The following is a 17755-nucleotide window of genomic DNA, read 5'->3' as shown; positions in this document are numbered from 1 at the left end:
CAGGAAGCATGAAGTTAGCTATTTTTGTAGGGAAAATGACAATAGAATACCTCTTTAGTACTGGGAAATGTTTCTATTCTGAGGCAGTTTAAAAGCATAATGTACAATTAGGAAGGTAAATGGTATGTTAGCATTTGTTCCAAAAAACGTTACAGCAAAGAGATCTCAGCACAATTAAACAGGGCATGAGCAAGGGCAAACTTGGTGTACTGCGCAGAGTTTTGGTGTCTTAACAGGTTGGCCATACAGAAAATGGTTCTGCTGGTTGTGAAGTCAATAACATGAGGTTAATTTGTCAGAATATGGGGTCAGTCATCTGGAACTGAGATGAGGAAAACTTTGTTCACTCAAAAGTTGTGAATGTTCAGAATTCTCCATAACAGAGTGCCGTGGATCCCCAGTCTTTAAGAATATTCAAAACAAAGGAGATAGCGTGCCTAAGGGAGTTAAGGAATATTAGGAGAGCTTTGGAAGGTATAGTTAGAAGATTAGACATGAGCATGGTGAATGACAAAGCAACATCATAGAACCAAATTACTTATTCCTGCTCTATGTCGGAGAGCCAATCTCCAATTCCTCAACACTGCTGAGCCTTAGCTTGCGAAATTGCTACTACATTAAATTTAACTGGTGCCTCTGGCAATATCACATTCCTTCAAAACTGCACAAAAGCCTGAGTAATGTGAAATCCTTGGATTGACAAGACGACAAGATGTAGGAGTAGAAGTAGATCATGCAGCTCTAAACCCTGTGCCATTCAATGATATTATGGCTAATCTGATAATTGTTAACTTTACTTTCCTGCATTTTATCCACACTTGTCAACTCCTTTACTGATTAAAAATATGTATGTCAGTCTTAAAGGTACTTAATGATATAGTCTCTGCAATAAAGAATTCCACAGGTTTTCTACCTTCTGAGAAATTCCTCATGTATTAAATGTGCAATCCCTTACTCTGAGATTACACCCTCTGGTCTCAGAATCTCCCACTAGGGGAAATGGCCTTTCTGAATCATCCCTGCCAAATTCCCAAAGAATCTTTTATGTCTTAATAAAGTTGCTTCTCATTCTTCTAAATTCCAACAAGTAGAGGTCTAACATGCACAACCTCTCCGAAAACAGTTCCTCCATACCTGGTATCAGCCTAATGAAATTTCACTGCACTGCCTCCAATGTCATATAAATTTTGTTGGATAAGGAGCTCAAAACTGTTCACAGAATCCCAGCTATGTTCTGACTAATGCCTTGCATAGCTTTAGCAGAACCTCCCTACTTTAATACTTCATCCTCTTTGACGTAAAGGCCAACATTCCTTCCCTATTACCCACTGAACTTTTATGTTAGCTTTTTTGGGATTCATGGTTGAGGACTATCAAATGATTCTGGTCCATAGCTTTCTGTAGTCTTTCTCTATTTAAATAATATTCAGCTCTGCTATTCTACCTGAAGTGCATGACATCATATTTTCCCACATTATATTCCATCTGCCAAGCTTTTACCCAATACCAACATGCCCATTTCCCTCTGGACACACTGTACATCATCCTCACCCACTTGGTCTCCCACTTATTTTCGTGTCATTCACAAACTTCACTACAGCACATTCACGCTCTTTGTCCAAGTTAGTTAAAAATATTGAAAACAATATTCAAACCACTCAACCTTGTGACTGAATGTCTGCATTTACTGAATATTCTTAGGACTAGAAACAATAGATTAAGAATTCTAATTTACCAACATTTATTGTACTAAGTCATTTCACTAAATTTGCTTCACTATACAGTCCAAAACCTCTAATAGGAAATTTTGCTTTGTATGAGGGGTTATGTAATGCATTCTATCACTTTTTGGCTACATTAATAGATAAATAAATAAATAATTCACTATCTGGTAAGAGTTTCATATGTGTTTATCCTAAGATTGCAATTGCCATCATCTACTGAGTAATTCAAGTACAAATCAGTGCAATTCAGTGGTGGGGGTGGAGGAAAGCTGTTACAAGTTCAAAACTAAGGGGTTTTGCAATATCAATTTCATGAATTATATTACACTATGATGTATACAGCATTACAGTTTTGAGACCAAAAATTAATTACAGTATAAAAATGTGTATCCTGGGCGCAGTGCATCTGTATGATGATGTGAAGTGCATTACAACTGTACGGATCAAGCTGGATGGACCAGATGGTCTTTAACCTGCTATATTTCCTATGTTCATATACACTAGTTTCATTCAGCAACTTGAAAGCATATTAATCATTTGGCTGAAAACAACTTAAATACAGCATTGAACATTAAGTAAATGAATCATTTAACTGATCACTATACCAATATGCAGTTTAGCCTTTTCATTAGAATTCCCTTGATGTTAGTTATTTATTAAGAGAAAATGCGTAAATGATGTACATGAACCACATTTCTGTGCTGACACCTGTAAAAAGAATGCCAATTTTTAATGTGCCAAGTATAATTACCGTTCACAATACCTATTTATCAAAAAAGTTGTTCCAGCTGTTTGCACCACTAATGACTTCATAATACAATAGTGATAAATTCCATTGACATTGGGATTAATTTATTGCATCATTAGGGTTCATCCACAGTTACCATTTAGAAGTTATGAGCTCGCCACTACATTGTTCTTAAACAATAGCATTATCAAAAGCAAGCAGTGGGAAGATTAAAGCTCTATTTGCAGATTAAGTACAAATTATCTGTCCTCCTGTTTCAGCACCATTTATTCATTTATCACATAACGTCTAGTATTTCAGGTCAGTGTCAATATGCTCTGCATCCTCACAGTTAACAGATGTCTTCTCTTGTCAAATGAATTACTTTATGTTTCACGCACTGGTGGTCGCAGATGTGTCACTATAGCAACGTCATTAATTTCAGATCTTACCGGAAACATGCTCTCCAATCAAACCTAATTATACCGCATTGCTTTCTTGTCCTACAATAAGGAAACTATAATGTAATTATTGGGACACTTCATTTTCTATTCTGTCGTGGTAAATGAGCAAGCCAAAGTGATGGACGCTTCTTGTCAGAATGCTTACTGATGAAGCACAAACCCAATTTGCAGTCATACAAAGGACTACCTTGCAATTAAGATACACTGTAACATTCCTTCAACCCAACAACTTAAATTCTATATAGCTACCAAATGTGACTACGTTTTCTGTAACCCAAGAACAACAGAATGCAAAACAACCTTTAACAGGTGCTCACTCTGACCAACGCACATTTTGGTCAATGAACAAAGTGGAAATTGCACCATCACATGGAATTCAGCCCAAAGCTTTTGGATTCTCTCACCCTTTTTCAAATAATCTTGACCAGCTCGTACAAGTTACGATAACAATCAAGTGGTCAAAATGAACCAAAGCTCTTGCAATTTAATACTGGACTTTAAAAAACCCATAAAAGTACCAAATCCGCAATAACTTTTGACCTATGTGGGACTAGTTGCAGTTCAAATAAACAAAATTTCTTCAAAGAAGCTAATGTGCAATTATTTTTTGGATTTACTGTATTAGGAATGGTTAACAAATCACAAATACAAAACCGACTTGTATTTAAGTCAAGCCATAATTGCAAGAGATGTCATAATACAGAAAAGCACCTAAAGCTCTACACAGAAAAGTGTGTTGAAAAAATATATGCTGAACCAGAGGAAAGGGGAGATTTAGCAAGGGCAATATAAGGTATGGTCAGAGAGATGATTCTTATGGAGCATCCGAAAGGGAGAGAGAGATAGGTGGGTTGCAATCAGGTAATACCAGAAAATGTGGCCTAGGTGGTTGAAGGTATAGCTACCAATTTTGAGATTGCACAAGAGGTCGATACAAAGTAAGAGAAGTTGTAAGGTTTGATAGGATTATAAAGATCGTACAGCCGACCAAGAGATTTTTAAGATTTCATTGCCTCATGGCTGGAGTTTTGAAGTAGAGCTATTGAATGATCAGAAACTGGCTGAAATAGTCAAGTTTTGATGAATGACCAAGTGGTATTTGATGCACAACAGGATATAAACACCAGTGATATCAATAAGGTGACATTTATGAAAGGTGACAAAAACAGCATTGAAACAATCCAAACTTGAAGGAGAAAAGTTTGGGAAGAAGGCTTTAGCATAAGAGCTGAAGTACTGGCACATGTCAAAAGTACAATGTTTTTATGATGCAAATGATATTACACCAAAACACAAGTTTAGGGCTGAATTAGATGTCAGGTTTCAAAGACAGATGTTCAGCTCCAGACAGTACCTGGGAAGAGGAAGGAATTAGTATTTGTTTTAAAGCTAATACCTTTGTTCCATTTAGCTCAGAGGTTGCAATGCAGTGTACGCATGAGAGCCACAATGTCTCTATACGTGGATAATAGTGGTATGCAGATGAAAGTGGTGAATGGTGCAAAGAGAAGCTACTGCTGCAGGTACTTAGACTGTGATTTAAATGTATAAAAGTGAAACCAGATTGAAGGTTTGCACCGGTGTATAGAAGAGATGGATTCTAAGAAGGTGGCACAGCTGGCCATGGTAAAAGCTGCAGGTCTAAAAAGAGGGACAATGTTTTATAGCCAGAGTAGATTTTTCAAACTGGGATGAGAGATATTCGGATGCTATAGCAAAGGCCAGGAATGCTATTAGAGATATCTGTAAAAGGAATTGCAAGTGGTGTCACAAAGAACATTTACTGAGACTGTGGTGAATTACCCTTTTCTGATGGCTTTGTAGTTTTTGACATTGTTAGCAGTACAGGGACTGACAATAAACACCAACATTAACACCAGCTCCCAAATAATTCCTAAATAATCTGCATGACATTGGGGAAATGAAAATTTTCAACAACTTTGAAAAAGAAAATTAGGCTGGAAATGGAAATTTAAAATAACAGTGAAAAAAACAGGTTGAAGAATAGTTGAAGATAAAGGACTTGAAAAGGAAGGCAAACCATATTTGGAGAGGAATCCATTTACAATATACATTATTATGGGTGACAACAGGAGAAGCTATTGGTTGGTATTAGGGTTTATTTTTGCACTATAGAATGAGGGATAGAATCAGGAAATGTGAGTGAAAGAAAAAAAATACAGGTTAGGAACACACAAGTCTCACTGGTAATTTAGTGAGATGATGATGAAAGTTATAGCCAGGAAACAGGCAGTGAGACTCTCCTGGCTTGATGAACATTTGGCAATTATCCAACGTAATATTATGAATGGCAAGTTCCTTTTTTTGTGCGTGAAAGATATTTTGGAGGCAAATGGGAGAATGGGCAGCGATTGTTGATCCACAGAGGAGTCCAGGCATGCAAAGGAAAGAAAGACAGTAGAACATTGTGGAGGTTAGCCCTCACTTGATATGTAGGAAAATAAAGCCAAAGGGAAAAGAGGATTTGATCATGGAGCTCGATAAAAAAGCACTGACAAGAGTCTTTGCGTGTGTTTTGAAGAATGGCAAAGGAGGCAGTTGACTTTTACACAGCTGTTAAATAAAAAGGTTCACAGAACTATAATCATAATACTCTACACAACAATTCAAAAAGCAGTAGATTGTATTTGCAGTAGATGATGCTGGTCAGAACAAAGGAAAATATGCACACTGCGGAAATATTTTAAGCACTTCAGAAAAGACTTGATCCACTGGCTGTTTAAATGTGATTTAAATAGTCACAAGACAGCTAAAAACAAAGACCATGACTGCCTAACATTTCTAATTGCATTCACGGTTTACATTAATAAAATTAGTTCAAATTTTGATAAATCTCCCTCAAAAGGAGTGAGAAAGCCATTTAAAAATTCTTTTAATCAAAATTTCTAAGAACTAATGCTGCACTTTTTGTGCATTTCTGAATTTGTCCACAATATTAAATGACCAGCTATGTCACCACATTGAATTACATTCAGTATCGTTCAACATATCAGACATTTGAAAGATGTGCAGTTATTTAGTCTATCGCAAGTTAGAAGCTACAGAACATCAGAATCATGTCACAAGCTCTGAAGTTTACCTGTCTTATCTGTTAACAAATAAACTAAACGTCCCAGTTCTTCTGGTATTGTGCTCGTCCGGACCAATGTGCCAGGAATATTATCATCTCTCATGATCATCCAACCATAGGCTGCTTTCCCCATGTCTAGGTTTACCCGTAAACTGTACAAACAGGAAAAAGAAAAGTTAAAACTTCAAACCTATTTCAGCTCTGCCTTAAACCCCAAGTCCAACATTGCCAATAATGCCAAGGTTTCCCTGCATTTTCATTTTTAAACTATCAACACATTTTTATAAAGCTGATAAAAAGTAAATTATAATAAGGTGAAGTCAATCATTTAATACAAATTTACTCACGACTAAGGTACTAGAAATGGGAGTGAGACAACATTAGGAGCAAACGACAAATAATTAAAACTGATTTTGAGATTATATATCTCAGTAATCTCTTCCCTTGCTTCCCACAAAGTTGGGGAAACACATGATCAGGTCCTCGGGATTTATCTAGCTTCATGCATTTTACGACCACCTACTCTGAAATATGAACTCTTTTCATGACATTACTATTTATTTCCCCAAGTTCCATCCATGTCCTTCTCCACATTGACGTGAAATATTCATTACTTCACCCATCTCCTGTGGTTCCACACGCAGCCACATTGATCATTAAGGGGCCCTATTCTCCCCCAGTTACTCTTTTGCCCTTAACGCACTTATAGAATGTTGTGGTTCTGTTCACCGAGCTGGAAGTTTTTGTTGCAAATGTTTCGTCCCCTGGCTAGGCGACATCATCAGTGCTTGGGAGCCTCCTGCGAAGCGCTTCTTTGATGTTACCTCCGGTGTTTATAGTGGTCTGTCCCTGCCGCTTCCGGTTGTCAGTTTCAGCTATCCGCTGTAGTGGTTGGTATATTGGGTCCAGGTCGAAGTGTTTGTTGATGGAGTTTGTGGATGAATCCCATGCCTCTAGGAATTCCCTGGCTGTTCTCTGTCTGGCTTGCCCTATTATAGTAGTGTTGTCCCAGTCGAATTCATGTTGCTTGTTGTCTGCGTGTGAGGCTACTAAGGATAGCTGGTCGTGTCGTTTCGTGGCTAGTTGATGTTCATGTATGCGGATTGTTAGCGGTCTTCCTGTTTGTCCTATATAGTGTTTTGTGCAGTCCTTGCATGGTATTTTGTACACTACATTAGTTTTGCTCATGTTGGGTATCGGGTCCTTCGTTCTGGTGAGTTGTTGTCTGAGCGTGGCTGTTGGTTTGTGTGCCGTTATGAGTCCTAGGGGTCGCAGTAGTCTGGCTGTCAGTTCTGGATGTTGTGATTGTATATGCCTGGACCTGGACCCAACACATCGACCTGGACCCAATATACCAACCACTACAGCGGACAGCTGAAACTGACAACCGGAAGCGGCAGGGACAGACCACTATAAACACCGGAGGAAACAGCAAAGAAGCGCTTCGCAGGAGGCTCCCAAGCACTGATGATGTCGCCTAGCCAGGGGACGAAACATTTGCAACAAAAACTTCCAGCTCGGCGAACAGAACCACAACAACGAGCACCCGAGCTACAAATCTTTGCACAAACTTTGAACTTATAGAATCTCCTTGGATTCTCCTTAACTCTATTTGCCAAAGCTATCTCAGGTTCCATTTTTTGCCTTCTTGATTTCCCTTTTAAATGCACTCCCTCTGCCCTGATACTCCTCACAGTCCAACGGGACTTTGAGCAGATGGAGTTAAATTTAAATCAATGCAAAGTGCTGCATTTTGGTAAGGCAAACTGGGGCAGGCCTTATACAGTTAACGTTAGGGCCTGGGGGAGTGTTGCCAAACAAAGAAACCTGGGGGGCAGGTTCATAGTTGCTTGAAAATGGAGTCACAGGTAGACAGGGTTGTGGTGGTGGTGTTGGGCACACTTGCCTTCATTGGTCAGTTGAAATGTCATGTTGTGGCTGTACAGGATATTGGTGAAGCCACTTTTAGAATATTGCGGACAATTCTGGTTGCCTTTCTGCTAAACTTGAGAGGACGCAAAAATGATTTACAAGGATGTTGCTGGGACTGAAGGCTTTGAGTTATAGGGAGAGGTTGGATGTGTTGGGGCTTTTTTCCTCTGGACTGGAGTGACCTTATCTATGTTTACAAAATCACGAGGGATATGGATAGGGTGAATATCAAGGTATTTTTCCAATGGTAGGGGAGTCTGGAACTAGAGGCACATGTTTAAGGTGAGAGGACAAAGATTTAGAAAGGACCCGAGGGACAACACTTCATGCAGAGGGTGGTGTATGTATGGAGCGAGCTGACAGAGGAAGTGATAGAGGCATATACAATCACAACATTTAAAAGGCATCTGGATGGGTACATGAATAGGAACGGTTTAGAAGGATATGGGCCAAATGCTGCCAAAAGGGACGAGATCAGATTGGAATATCTAGTTGGCATGGACAAGTTGGACCGTAGGGTCTGCTTCTGTGCTGTATGACACTATGACTCTAAGATATTAAAATTGTTTGAAAGTATAAAAAGGACGACTAAAATAAGCAACATTTGATGTACATGCCACTGAGAACAGGATTCTACATAATACAATTACATGGTCTTTCTCAGTGCATTTTTACTAACTATTATTCCAATAACTACTTTATACTAATCATTTGTGCTCTAAAATTAAAACTTAAGCAATAAATGAATGACAGTGTCAGGGCATGTGGACAGTTTGTTCACAGCAGTATGATCCTTCTGGGAGCATCACATTTTTGCTTCTGCTACTACAGTTTCATGATAAAGATCAGCTTCCTTCACAACTAGAATTAGGTATGAATTTCAACATTCACCTTAAGTAGGTTGGACAGAATTTTAAAACAAATCTTACCTGATCGGAATGATGTAGGAAAATAATAGAATGAAGCGGAATAGGTAACGATACCAAGGACCCACAAATCCTTGTAAAGCTACCATAACTACTGAAAGCACAACTAGAGCCAAAAACAAAGCCTTCGTCAGTCGATTTAGCTCCAGGTCCAGCAAGCCAACCTACAAGAAATCAAAATATTTGCAGGTGAATTTAGTTATAATCCAAGTTGTATTTAAAGCCAAAGAGGCTCTGTATCTTTAAAATATTCTAGATATTTTTATCCTACCTTTTGCATACACTATAACTATACCACATCACCTTTTTTAAAAAAATTTGGTAGTAGGGAATTGCTACACATTCTTCACATCAGATTTGCACTTAGCAGACCAACAAAAACCGAAGTGCACAAAAATTGGAGTAAGGCCATAAAATCACAAATCTATTGTTTGAACTTCTGATTTTTATAAAGTAACTTTCACAGAAGTTTTACATAGGAAAACATTCCAAGAACATAATCAGAATGAAATCACTAATAACTGAGCTAAAGGAGTTACTGAAAACTTGACTAATTTTAAATAGCGTTTTGAAAGGATGAGAGGTGGAGAGGAATGGAGGGATTTTCAGAGTTTAGAGCTGTATAGTTGAAGGCATGGCCATCCATGATGGTGTGAGTGGAGGGATGGGTTCTTAAAAGGTCAGAATTGTGTGAACAGTTTCTGCAGGGCTATAGAGTTGGAGCAGGATACATTAACAAGATGGAATGAGACCATCCATGCATCCAAATAAGAGTTTGAGAATGGGCACTAGTGGATTGGGAACTGGCAGGTATGCCAGAACACAGGACTACTAAAACTTGATGCAAGCAAGGAAACAGACAAAAAGAGTTTTAAATTAGTTCAGGTTTATGGAGGGTGGAAACTAGGCAGCTTGTCAGGAGGGCCCTAGACTAGTCTAGGCAGGAAGCAACCAAGCATTGGAGTAGATTTCAACAGATGGGCTTAGGTAACAGAGCCAGAAGAAATCATTATGACAGAGTCAGAGATCTGCAGCACAGAGAAGGCTTTTTTTGCCCATCAAATCCACACCAAACAAACAACAAGCACCTAAGGATTGCATTGCCTGTGGCAATAAAGTACAATCTTGTTTTAATTTCAAAATACTTTGTTCGTAGAAATTATCTTTATATATAGGAACAAATGTAGTTTGGTTCTGTGCTGTAGCATTTCAAGGAAACAAAGAAACATTGGAGTTTGACTCTATCCAAACAAACCAAAGGCATCTCTTACTTGAACCAGACCATTTTTATATGCATTTGAGACACCATGAGGGTCTAATAATTGAACAGACACCCATTTAACTTCAGCAGGAAGATCTCAGACAGCGGCCTTTGCCCATTTCAATAAAAGGTAATACTTCTGGTTGTAGGTCAGCTCTGCAACATCTTGCAGTTTGACATCTACCATTGCATGAGGGAGTTCACTGAACCACTTTTTTCATTGAGGTAACTATAGCTTATTCTCTCTTTCTTAGAAAGTAGCAGGCTGAGCAAGCATATGGTTTCATTAGGATTGCTCACTCCCTCCATGGTGAAGGATGCTACAGTACTGAGTTGAATGGAATTAAATTTATTGTCAAGTGTACCGAGGCACAGTGAAAACCTTTGTCTTGTGAGCAATACAGGCAGATCAGAGTTAAGTAGCATAGATAAGTAAATAGTAGGTAAACAGCAGCAAAAACAAAAAATACAGGTACAGGTAAATGTTAAAAAAGTTTGAGTCCATACTGCAAGTCAGTTCTTGTTCTTTCCACAACCAAAAGAAATTCCATTCCCTCAAATATCACCTATTAGGCAACAACACCCAGTGAATCGTGTTACCTAATATTTGGCATCCTGGCTGCAGTCATATTGTTTTTGTTTTGTATCAGTGCTGTGACGTATGCTTTGAGCAACTGGAGCGTACCAAAACATTGTTGCCATATGACAGGGTATGTGCCATTCGTGTGAGTGACAATCTATGCACATGTGGGCAGCATGCATATAATGAAAACCTCACTGCCACGCTTCCATTCATCAGACCATGGTAGAGGAGCCCTGAAGCACCCAGAGTGGGTGCCAGACTTGTCATGGACTTCTGAATACTGCACAACCTCAACATCACATTGGGACAATCCTCACCCTGAACTTCACAGTGGGCAGTTCAAAGATAAAGCAGGAAGAGCAGGAAGGATAAGGCCTTTTTGGCCAAGTTGCCTGTCAAGAGTTCATCTGAGTGTGAGACAAGTGACTGGGATACAAATAATTCATCACTTACCAACTTCCACTCTTTCCTCTGTGATTTGTGATATAAAGTTTGCTTGGTCACAATGCAAAAGTAAAGGTATCAGAAAATAAACATATTCTACACTAAACTTATAAATCAAGTCATGCCATACTGCAAAACAAGTGAATTCATCACCCTTGTACATTCCCTTAATGTCAGTCTTCCCTGTGTCTCTGTCTACCCTGATGTACCAGCTGAAAATTAAATAATCCTCCAGTGTGATATGGATATAAGGAACAACTGCAAAACAGTTAATGTTTCTAATAGTTCACTATATATTCATTAATTGCTATGGAAGTTGAAAATACTACATACAGATTAAAAAATATACATCTCTCCAAGTTTCCATGTTAAACCATTTCCTAGATGCTAATGTCCAAAAACTGACTAATACGTTCATGTAAGTTTTCAAATAAATGGTCATTCCATTGTCGTTTACTTTTTGCAATGGAGAATTGTGTGATGGCTAAAGAAACAATAGATACAAAGAAATTAGAAAACTCACTTTACAAAGTATTCAAGTCACAGACCCTTTTCTGCACAGAAGGTAGGTATTCTTCCCCACAAATCAACTATTTCTTTGTGGTAATGCATATCACACTTCAATAATTCTCTGCAATCCCCCTTTTCATTCACACAGTGACAATATTAAACTGATGACCCTTGCTAACATATTCCTGAAAAGAAGGCATTTGTTCTAACAAAATCTTTCAATATTTAAACTTTCAAAAACATTAAGTATCAATTTAGCAATCACTGTGGTGGATGAAATAATTCCAGTCTCTCTTTCTAACTATTCCCAACCCTGATAACATTCTATTCAATTTACTACACATGATGATCTGTTCAAAGTTCCAGATACTTGAAAGCATGGCCTCCCTAATGTTTTGTATAAATCTATTATTTCATTTTCATTGCAATCTGCCCCAATTTATAAAACAAAATGCAACTCATTTTTAAAAATAGCTTTATCTACCTGTCTGGTAAGTAATTAATAATGGACATGAAGCTGGGAGCATGGGAGAAAAGGAAGAGAAAAAACCAGTGGCTTCAAAATGAGGTGAGGGAGGATCCTAAGCGTACGTGAGGTGAAGAGAACAAACTAATTGAATGAGGTCAGAAGAATAGCAGAATACTCAAATACTAATGTCAACAGAAGACAAAAGGAGTTCCTTGGAAATGTTAACTATGCAGAAGGGTTGGAGTGTGAGGCCACCACTGGAAGAATGAACAGAAGAGGATTAAGAAATTGACAGGGAAGGAAGCAGCTAGACAACATTAAAGGCTGATGAAACCAGAACTTTCAACAAGATCATCCACTGATGCTCGAATCAGAAAGTTTAGAAGACCATAGTTGCCCACACTACTTGACATGACACTCAGGCGATGACTGTTCTTCCTGCACTGACACACTCTGGGATTATACGTTTGAATTGAGGGTAATCTATCCTTTTAAATCCTTGAAAATCTTTCTATTGAATTTATATCCCAACTACAGCCATTTTCTCCCCAAACATAGTACCATAACATTTATTCATTCACATCACCTTAGAAAGGCCCTGGAGGGAATGCAGTATAGACTTGCCAGAATGATACTTGTGATCCAAAGTTTAAACTACAAGAGAGGTTTACACAAAGTAGGTTTCCAAATCCTAGAATTCTGTAGGCTGAGGAGTGACTTGATCAAAGCTTGGAAACTATTCAAGGGAATCAACAGGGAAGAGCGACGCTTTTTTTGTTAGCTGGGAAGTTTAGGACATTATTTAAAAATTAGAACTGGATCCTAAAAGAGAGTGAATCATGCATGCACATATATACAAAAGGTAGCGCACGTTTGATGTTTTCTTCCACAAATATTGATACTGGGTGAATTGACAATTTTAAATCCTAGGTTGATAGACTTCTGCAAATTTAAAAAAAGTGTAAAGAATAGGGGACCAAGGTGTCTGTATGGAGTTCAGTTCAGAATCAGTCTTGTTGTTAGAACAGGCTCGAGGGAATAAATAGCATAATTGTTGTATTTGACATCTGTTTGCTGATTCCGCTCACCCAATTGCTTTCCTGGAATCAACAGTCTTAAATAATATTTCTATGTTGGTGGCTGCAGTTATGTATATACATATTTATGTTTGCATTTAATTTCACTAATTAAATCTGAATCAAAGTTAAGTTTTAAGAAGTAATTCTAGTTGCTTTTACTTAGAAGTGGATAATTACCCACAGTAGGGAGAGAGAATAATGTGTGGTCAGCTTCAGTAATTCTTCCTTTCAACTGTCTCGCATGTCAGAAATAGCTTATTTTTCAAAACACTCAGTCATAATTCCAACAATGTTGCCTTTTTGTACAATTTAAGCAATTTGTTTTTGTTTAATTGATTTAAAGTTCTGTTGATCATTTTTAAAAGACGTTTCAGAACTATTTGCCCTGTTCATTTTTTTAATGCATTGTAGTTAATAAAACCAGAGAGGAAAAAAAAAAGTCTCTTATTTTTTCTAGCCGTTCTAGTCAGACCTTATACCATTATTAAAGGGAAATAAACACCAAAACAGAAATGTTTCCCTTAATTATAGAAATAATCAGAAAATTACACCTAACCATTTGTGAAGAAGTTAAACATTCCAAAGGCTTGCCTTTCTCTTCTCCTGAGAACTAGGATTCTATAGGCGACAGCAAACTGATTTATCAGCGGCACTGAAAGTAACACAACTGAGGCAAATATCTTATGATTTCCACAGCTTCTACTAATACGTGGGTTATGCTTGAATTATCGAGAAAAATGGGTTCTGGGATTAAAAAGAAAAAATTAAGCCAAAGAAGCAGAGCACGTTTCAAAGACCAGATCTCTTTGGGTTCACAATGGCAGTCTAAGTTTCAGGCCTCACTGCGGATCAGATGAAGTCATTATTCATTCAGTCAAGGAAAAAAAGACTCAATTACCTCAACCTAAAGATGCTATCAATGAATGCAAAGTGCATATTTTGTTCTATTCATCTAAATCCCATTAAAAGTGAAAGGAATGATTTAATCTGGCCGTCTAAAGTTGGTCTTTTTTTGTAATAAAATAAAGAATCACTGTCTCACAATATGCATAACTACTGACTGAGACTGCTCCCCCCTGCATCCTAAACAGCGGAAAAAACTGTGAAACTTTATACAGAAAATACAGCAAAGAATACTACTGTTCCCTTGGAAAAAGTCACGGCTCCAATGAACTGCCACCTCATAAATATGGTAAGTTCTTGCTTTATTACAACAAAGAAAAACAATTCTTGGTCAATAAGTGTTGCATAACATTTTCCCTTTCCCACACAGTGTAACCATCACTTTCAATCTGCACACTACAAAAACATCTGATTTGTAATTGGTTCATCAAAAGCAAGAAAGAAATGAACACAAAAAGTAAATGGAGGCTTCCATGACAAGCCATACTCATGTCAGCACTTAATTAATAGGCAACAATGATAATCTGACAAAAATACAGTAAAACACCATATTAAATAAAATAAAAACAAAACTGCTTGTAAACAAAATGTACTTTATACACAATAATCCATGTTAATGTAGCACTAATTACATTTGTATAACACTGGCTACCATTTCTTGAAACCCTGGCTGTAATCAGATACACGACAGTGCATGGGAAAATGCAAAGTTAAAAGGACACTAGCTTTATTGCACTACATTACTTTTTGCTTAGAATTTGAGTTTGACATTTTACATTTGGGCAGCTTAGTTAATGAAACACTGAGTGCAATATTTATTGCTGAGAGACTGAACACTTTTGTTTTATTCTGTGTCTCAACATTAAATTTTGATGCCAGAAGTAAATTTAATTTGACAATCTTATCTAAAAGAAGCATCATAATTAATTCTGAGCCATAAATCTTTCAAACTTGAACAATAAAATTTTGTGCAACCATAGTACTTTAGATTTTGGAGTATCTGTGCTTATTTTCCCCAAAATGTAAATCATGTTAACAGTTTACATAGAAACCAAGAGATATTCTGTATGCATATGTACTATTTCAACTAATACAGCCTGGAGCTATCAACAAAGCATATTTTACTACCCAGTGACACAACAAAAAAGCTGATGTCATCTTCATGAAAAAAAAAGAGAAAATGCTTTAAAACACAGTATGCAGATGGAGTGGGAGGAAAGAAATGAGAGATTAAGTTAGATACATAAATTACACCTTTGGAACTGGGTTTAACTGAAGCAAACCAAAGACAGATAGGATGAAAAATCGATTCCACACCAATTGTACATTGTTACAAACCAATGACACAAAATCACTTCTTGATATGGGTCGTTAAAAAAGGGTCTATTTCAATAGTACCATTCTTTACCTTGAGTTCTAAATTTGCAATTCTTACTTTTGAAATGGAATCAGGTAGAATGCCAGATTCATAACCAGCCAATACCTATGTTCCATTGACAACAATTAGATGGGGTCGAAAAGAAACTTTGCATCCAATGCTACCAACCTTTCCAATGGTCAAGCAGGTTAATATTTGCTCCTTTAAATTTAGCTATACAGTGGGTATTGTGGACAATTCTTTTTCTATATCTCCTTTAAGTGAAATAATGAGGAAATAACTTCTACATCCAGTCATGTACCAACTTGAAGAACTAAGAGGGAGGCTTCATAAAGTGAATTTTACATATGCTAAATAGAGAATAATCAGATCCCCAACTAAAATCAATTACCCCACATAATCCCTTAAGTAATGGTCTTCCACAATACGTCGTCTCTTTAATCAACTACTACAGACTGAACCAGGACTACCAGCTTTTTTGAAGTCTGTACATGTCTTCAAATCAATGATACCAGACTAAAAATAATAACATTATAAACTGGTCAAAGATAGGTACTAAACAAAATGCAGAAACTTAACTGGTGCATCTATTTTGTATTTCTGCCCCATTTTAAACCATGGCGATTACATAAAAGAAACATGGCAAAAAAACATGCAGTAGATGCAGACTCTAATTCCTGCACCTGTTAAACAAAGACAAAATACCTTAAAGTTAAAGTTTTGATATTCCTCGAGGGTTGTGCTTCACAGTACTTAAGACCATAAGATGCTCGAGCGAAAGTAGACGATTCAGCCCATTGCGTCTGCATCACCATTCAATGAGATGGCTGCGCTGACAATCCTCAACTCCACTTTCCTGCCTTTCCCCATGACCCTGGATTGCTTTACTGATTAAAAATTTATCTCAGGATGTACTTAATAACACAGCCCTGATGGCCCTCTCCCTAAAGATTGGAACAGATTCACTACCAGCTTAAAGAAAAAATTCCTTCATGTGCCTGACATGTATGGCCGCTTATTCTGAGATCACACCCTCTGGTCCCAGACTCTCCTGCAAGGGAACCAACCTTCCAGTATCTACTGGATCAAGTCCTCGAAGAATCTTGTATATTTCAATAAGGTCACCTCTCATTCTTCTAAATTTCATTGAGTACAAGCCTAACTTAATCCCTCCTCATAAGATAGTCTCCTCCACACTTGATGATAAACATTCTCTGGACTATCCTGGACAAGGAGCCTGAAACTGTTCACAGTATTCCAACTGTGATCCGACAAGTTACTTGTACAGTTTTAGCAAAACCATCCTACTCTGATACCCCATTCCCTCTGAAATCAGGGTCAACATTTCATTTGCCTTCTCTATAACCTCAACTTGGATGCTAGCTTTTCATGATTCACAGATTCTCTGCTAAATAGCTTTCTGCAGCCTTTCTCCTTGTAAATAACATTCAGCTTCCTGACAAAGTGCATAACCTTACATTATATTCTATTTGCCATGCTTTTGCCCACTCACTTAACTTTTCTATATCTATCTGCAAGCTTTTTGCGCCATCCTCATCATTTGCCTTCCCATCTCTTTTTGTGTTAGCTGCAAACTTGGCTATATTTCACTCACTTTCCTCAAAATAATCAACGTATATTGTAAATAAGTGTGGCCTCAGCACTGTTCCGTATGGCACTCCATTATTACTGGTTGCCATTCTGAAAATACCCACCTTATCCCAATACACTATTTTTGATTCGTTAGCTAATCCACTATCCATGCTAATATGCTGCCTCCAACATCAGAGTTTTTTTTTATGTAGTCAAATACATGTTGCCTTATCAAAAGCTTTCTGAAAATTCAAATATATTCCATGCATTGATTCCCCTTTATCAAAGAAATCTAGTAAATTTGTCAGGTATGATTTCCTCTTCATGAAACCATGTAGACTCTGCTTGATGATTGATCAACTTTATGGAACTTCTTAAAAAAAGTACACATTCACTTTGACGAGTAAGATATTTTTAAAAAAAATCAATATTGCTCTGCTTTCAAAACAAAATAAAAATAGTACACTTCAGTTTGTAATGCAGTGTCCATTGCCAGTTATATTTACTGCAGAGGAGAAAGTGAGGACTGCAGATGTTGAAGAGTCAGTCGAAAAGTGTGGCACTGGAAAAGCACAGCAGGTCAGGCAGCATCCAAGGAGCAGGAAAGTCGATGTTTCAGGCATAAGCTTTTCAGCAGGAACGCCGAAGAGAAATGCCTGAAACGTTGACTC

The 17755-nt window shown here is 37.6% G+C and overlaps 1 protein-coding gene across 3 annotated transcripts in view; it reads right to left on the bottom strand.

The window, feature by feature from the left end:
• Window positions 1-17755, bottom strand: part of atp9b (ATPase phospholipid transporting 9B) — a 350258-nt gene that overhangs the window by 90792 nt on the left and 241711 nt on the right. For all 3 annotated transcript variants that reach the window (XM_043688616.2, XM_087986241.1, XM_087986240.1), the window contains exons 12-13: window positions 8868-9028; window positions 6016-6158 (exon numbers count right to left, since the gene is read on the bottom strand). In XM_043688616.2, the coding sequence (XP_043544551.1) occupies window positions 6016-6158; window positions 8868-9028 (304 nt within the window). The remainder of the gene's footprint in view (window positions 1-6015; window positions 6159-8867; window positions 9029-17755) is intronic.

This window comes from Chiloscyllium plagiosum, unplaced genomic scaffold, assembly GCF_037043375.1.
Source record: "Chiloscyllium plagiosum isolate Xiang-an unplaced genomic scaffold, Cpla_swu_hap1 HiC_scaffold_4, whole genome shotgun sequence".
Taxonomy (NCBI): domain Eukaryota; kingdom Metazoa; phylum Chordata; class Chondrichthyes; order Orectolobiformes; family Hemiscylliidae; genus Chiloscyllium; species Chiloscyllium plagiosum.
This window is presented reverse-complemented; position numbering and strand designations above follow the sequence as displayed.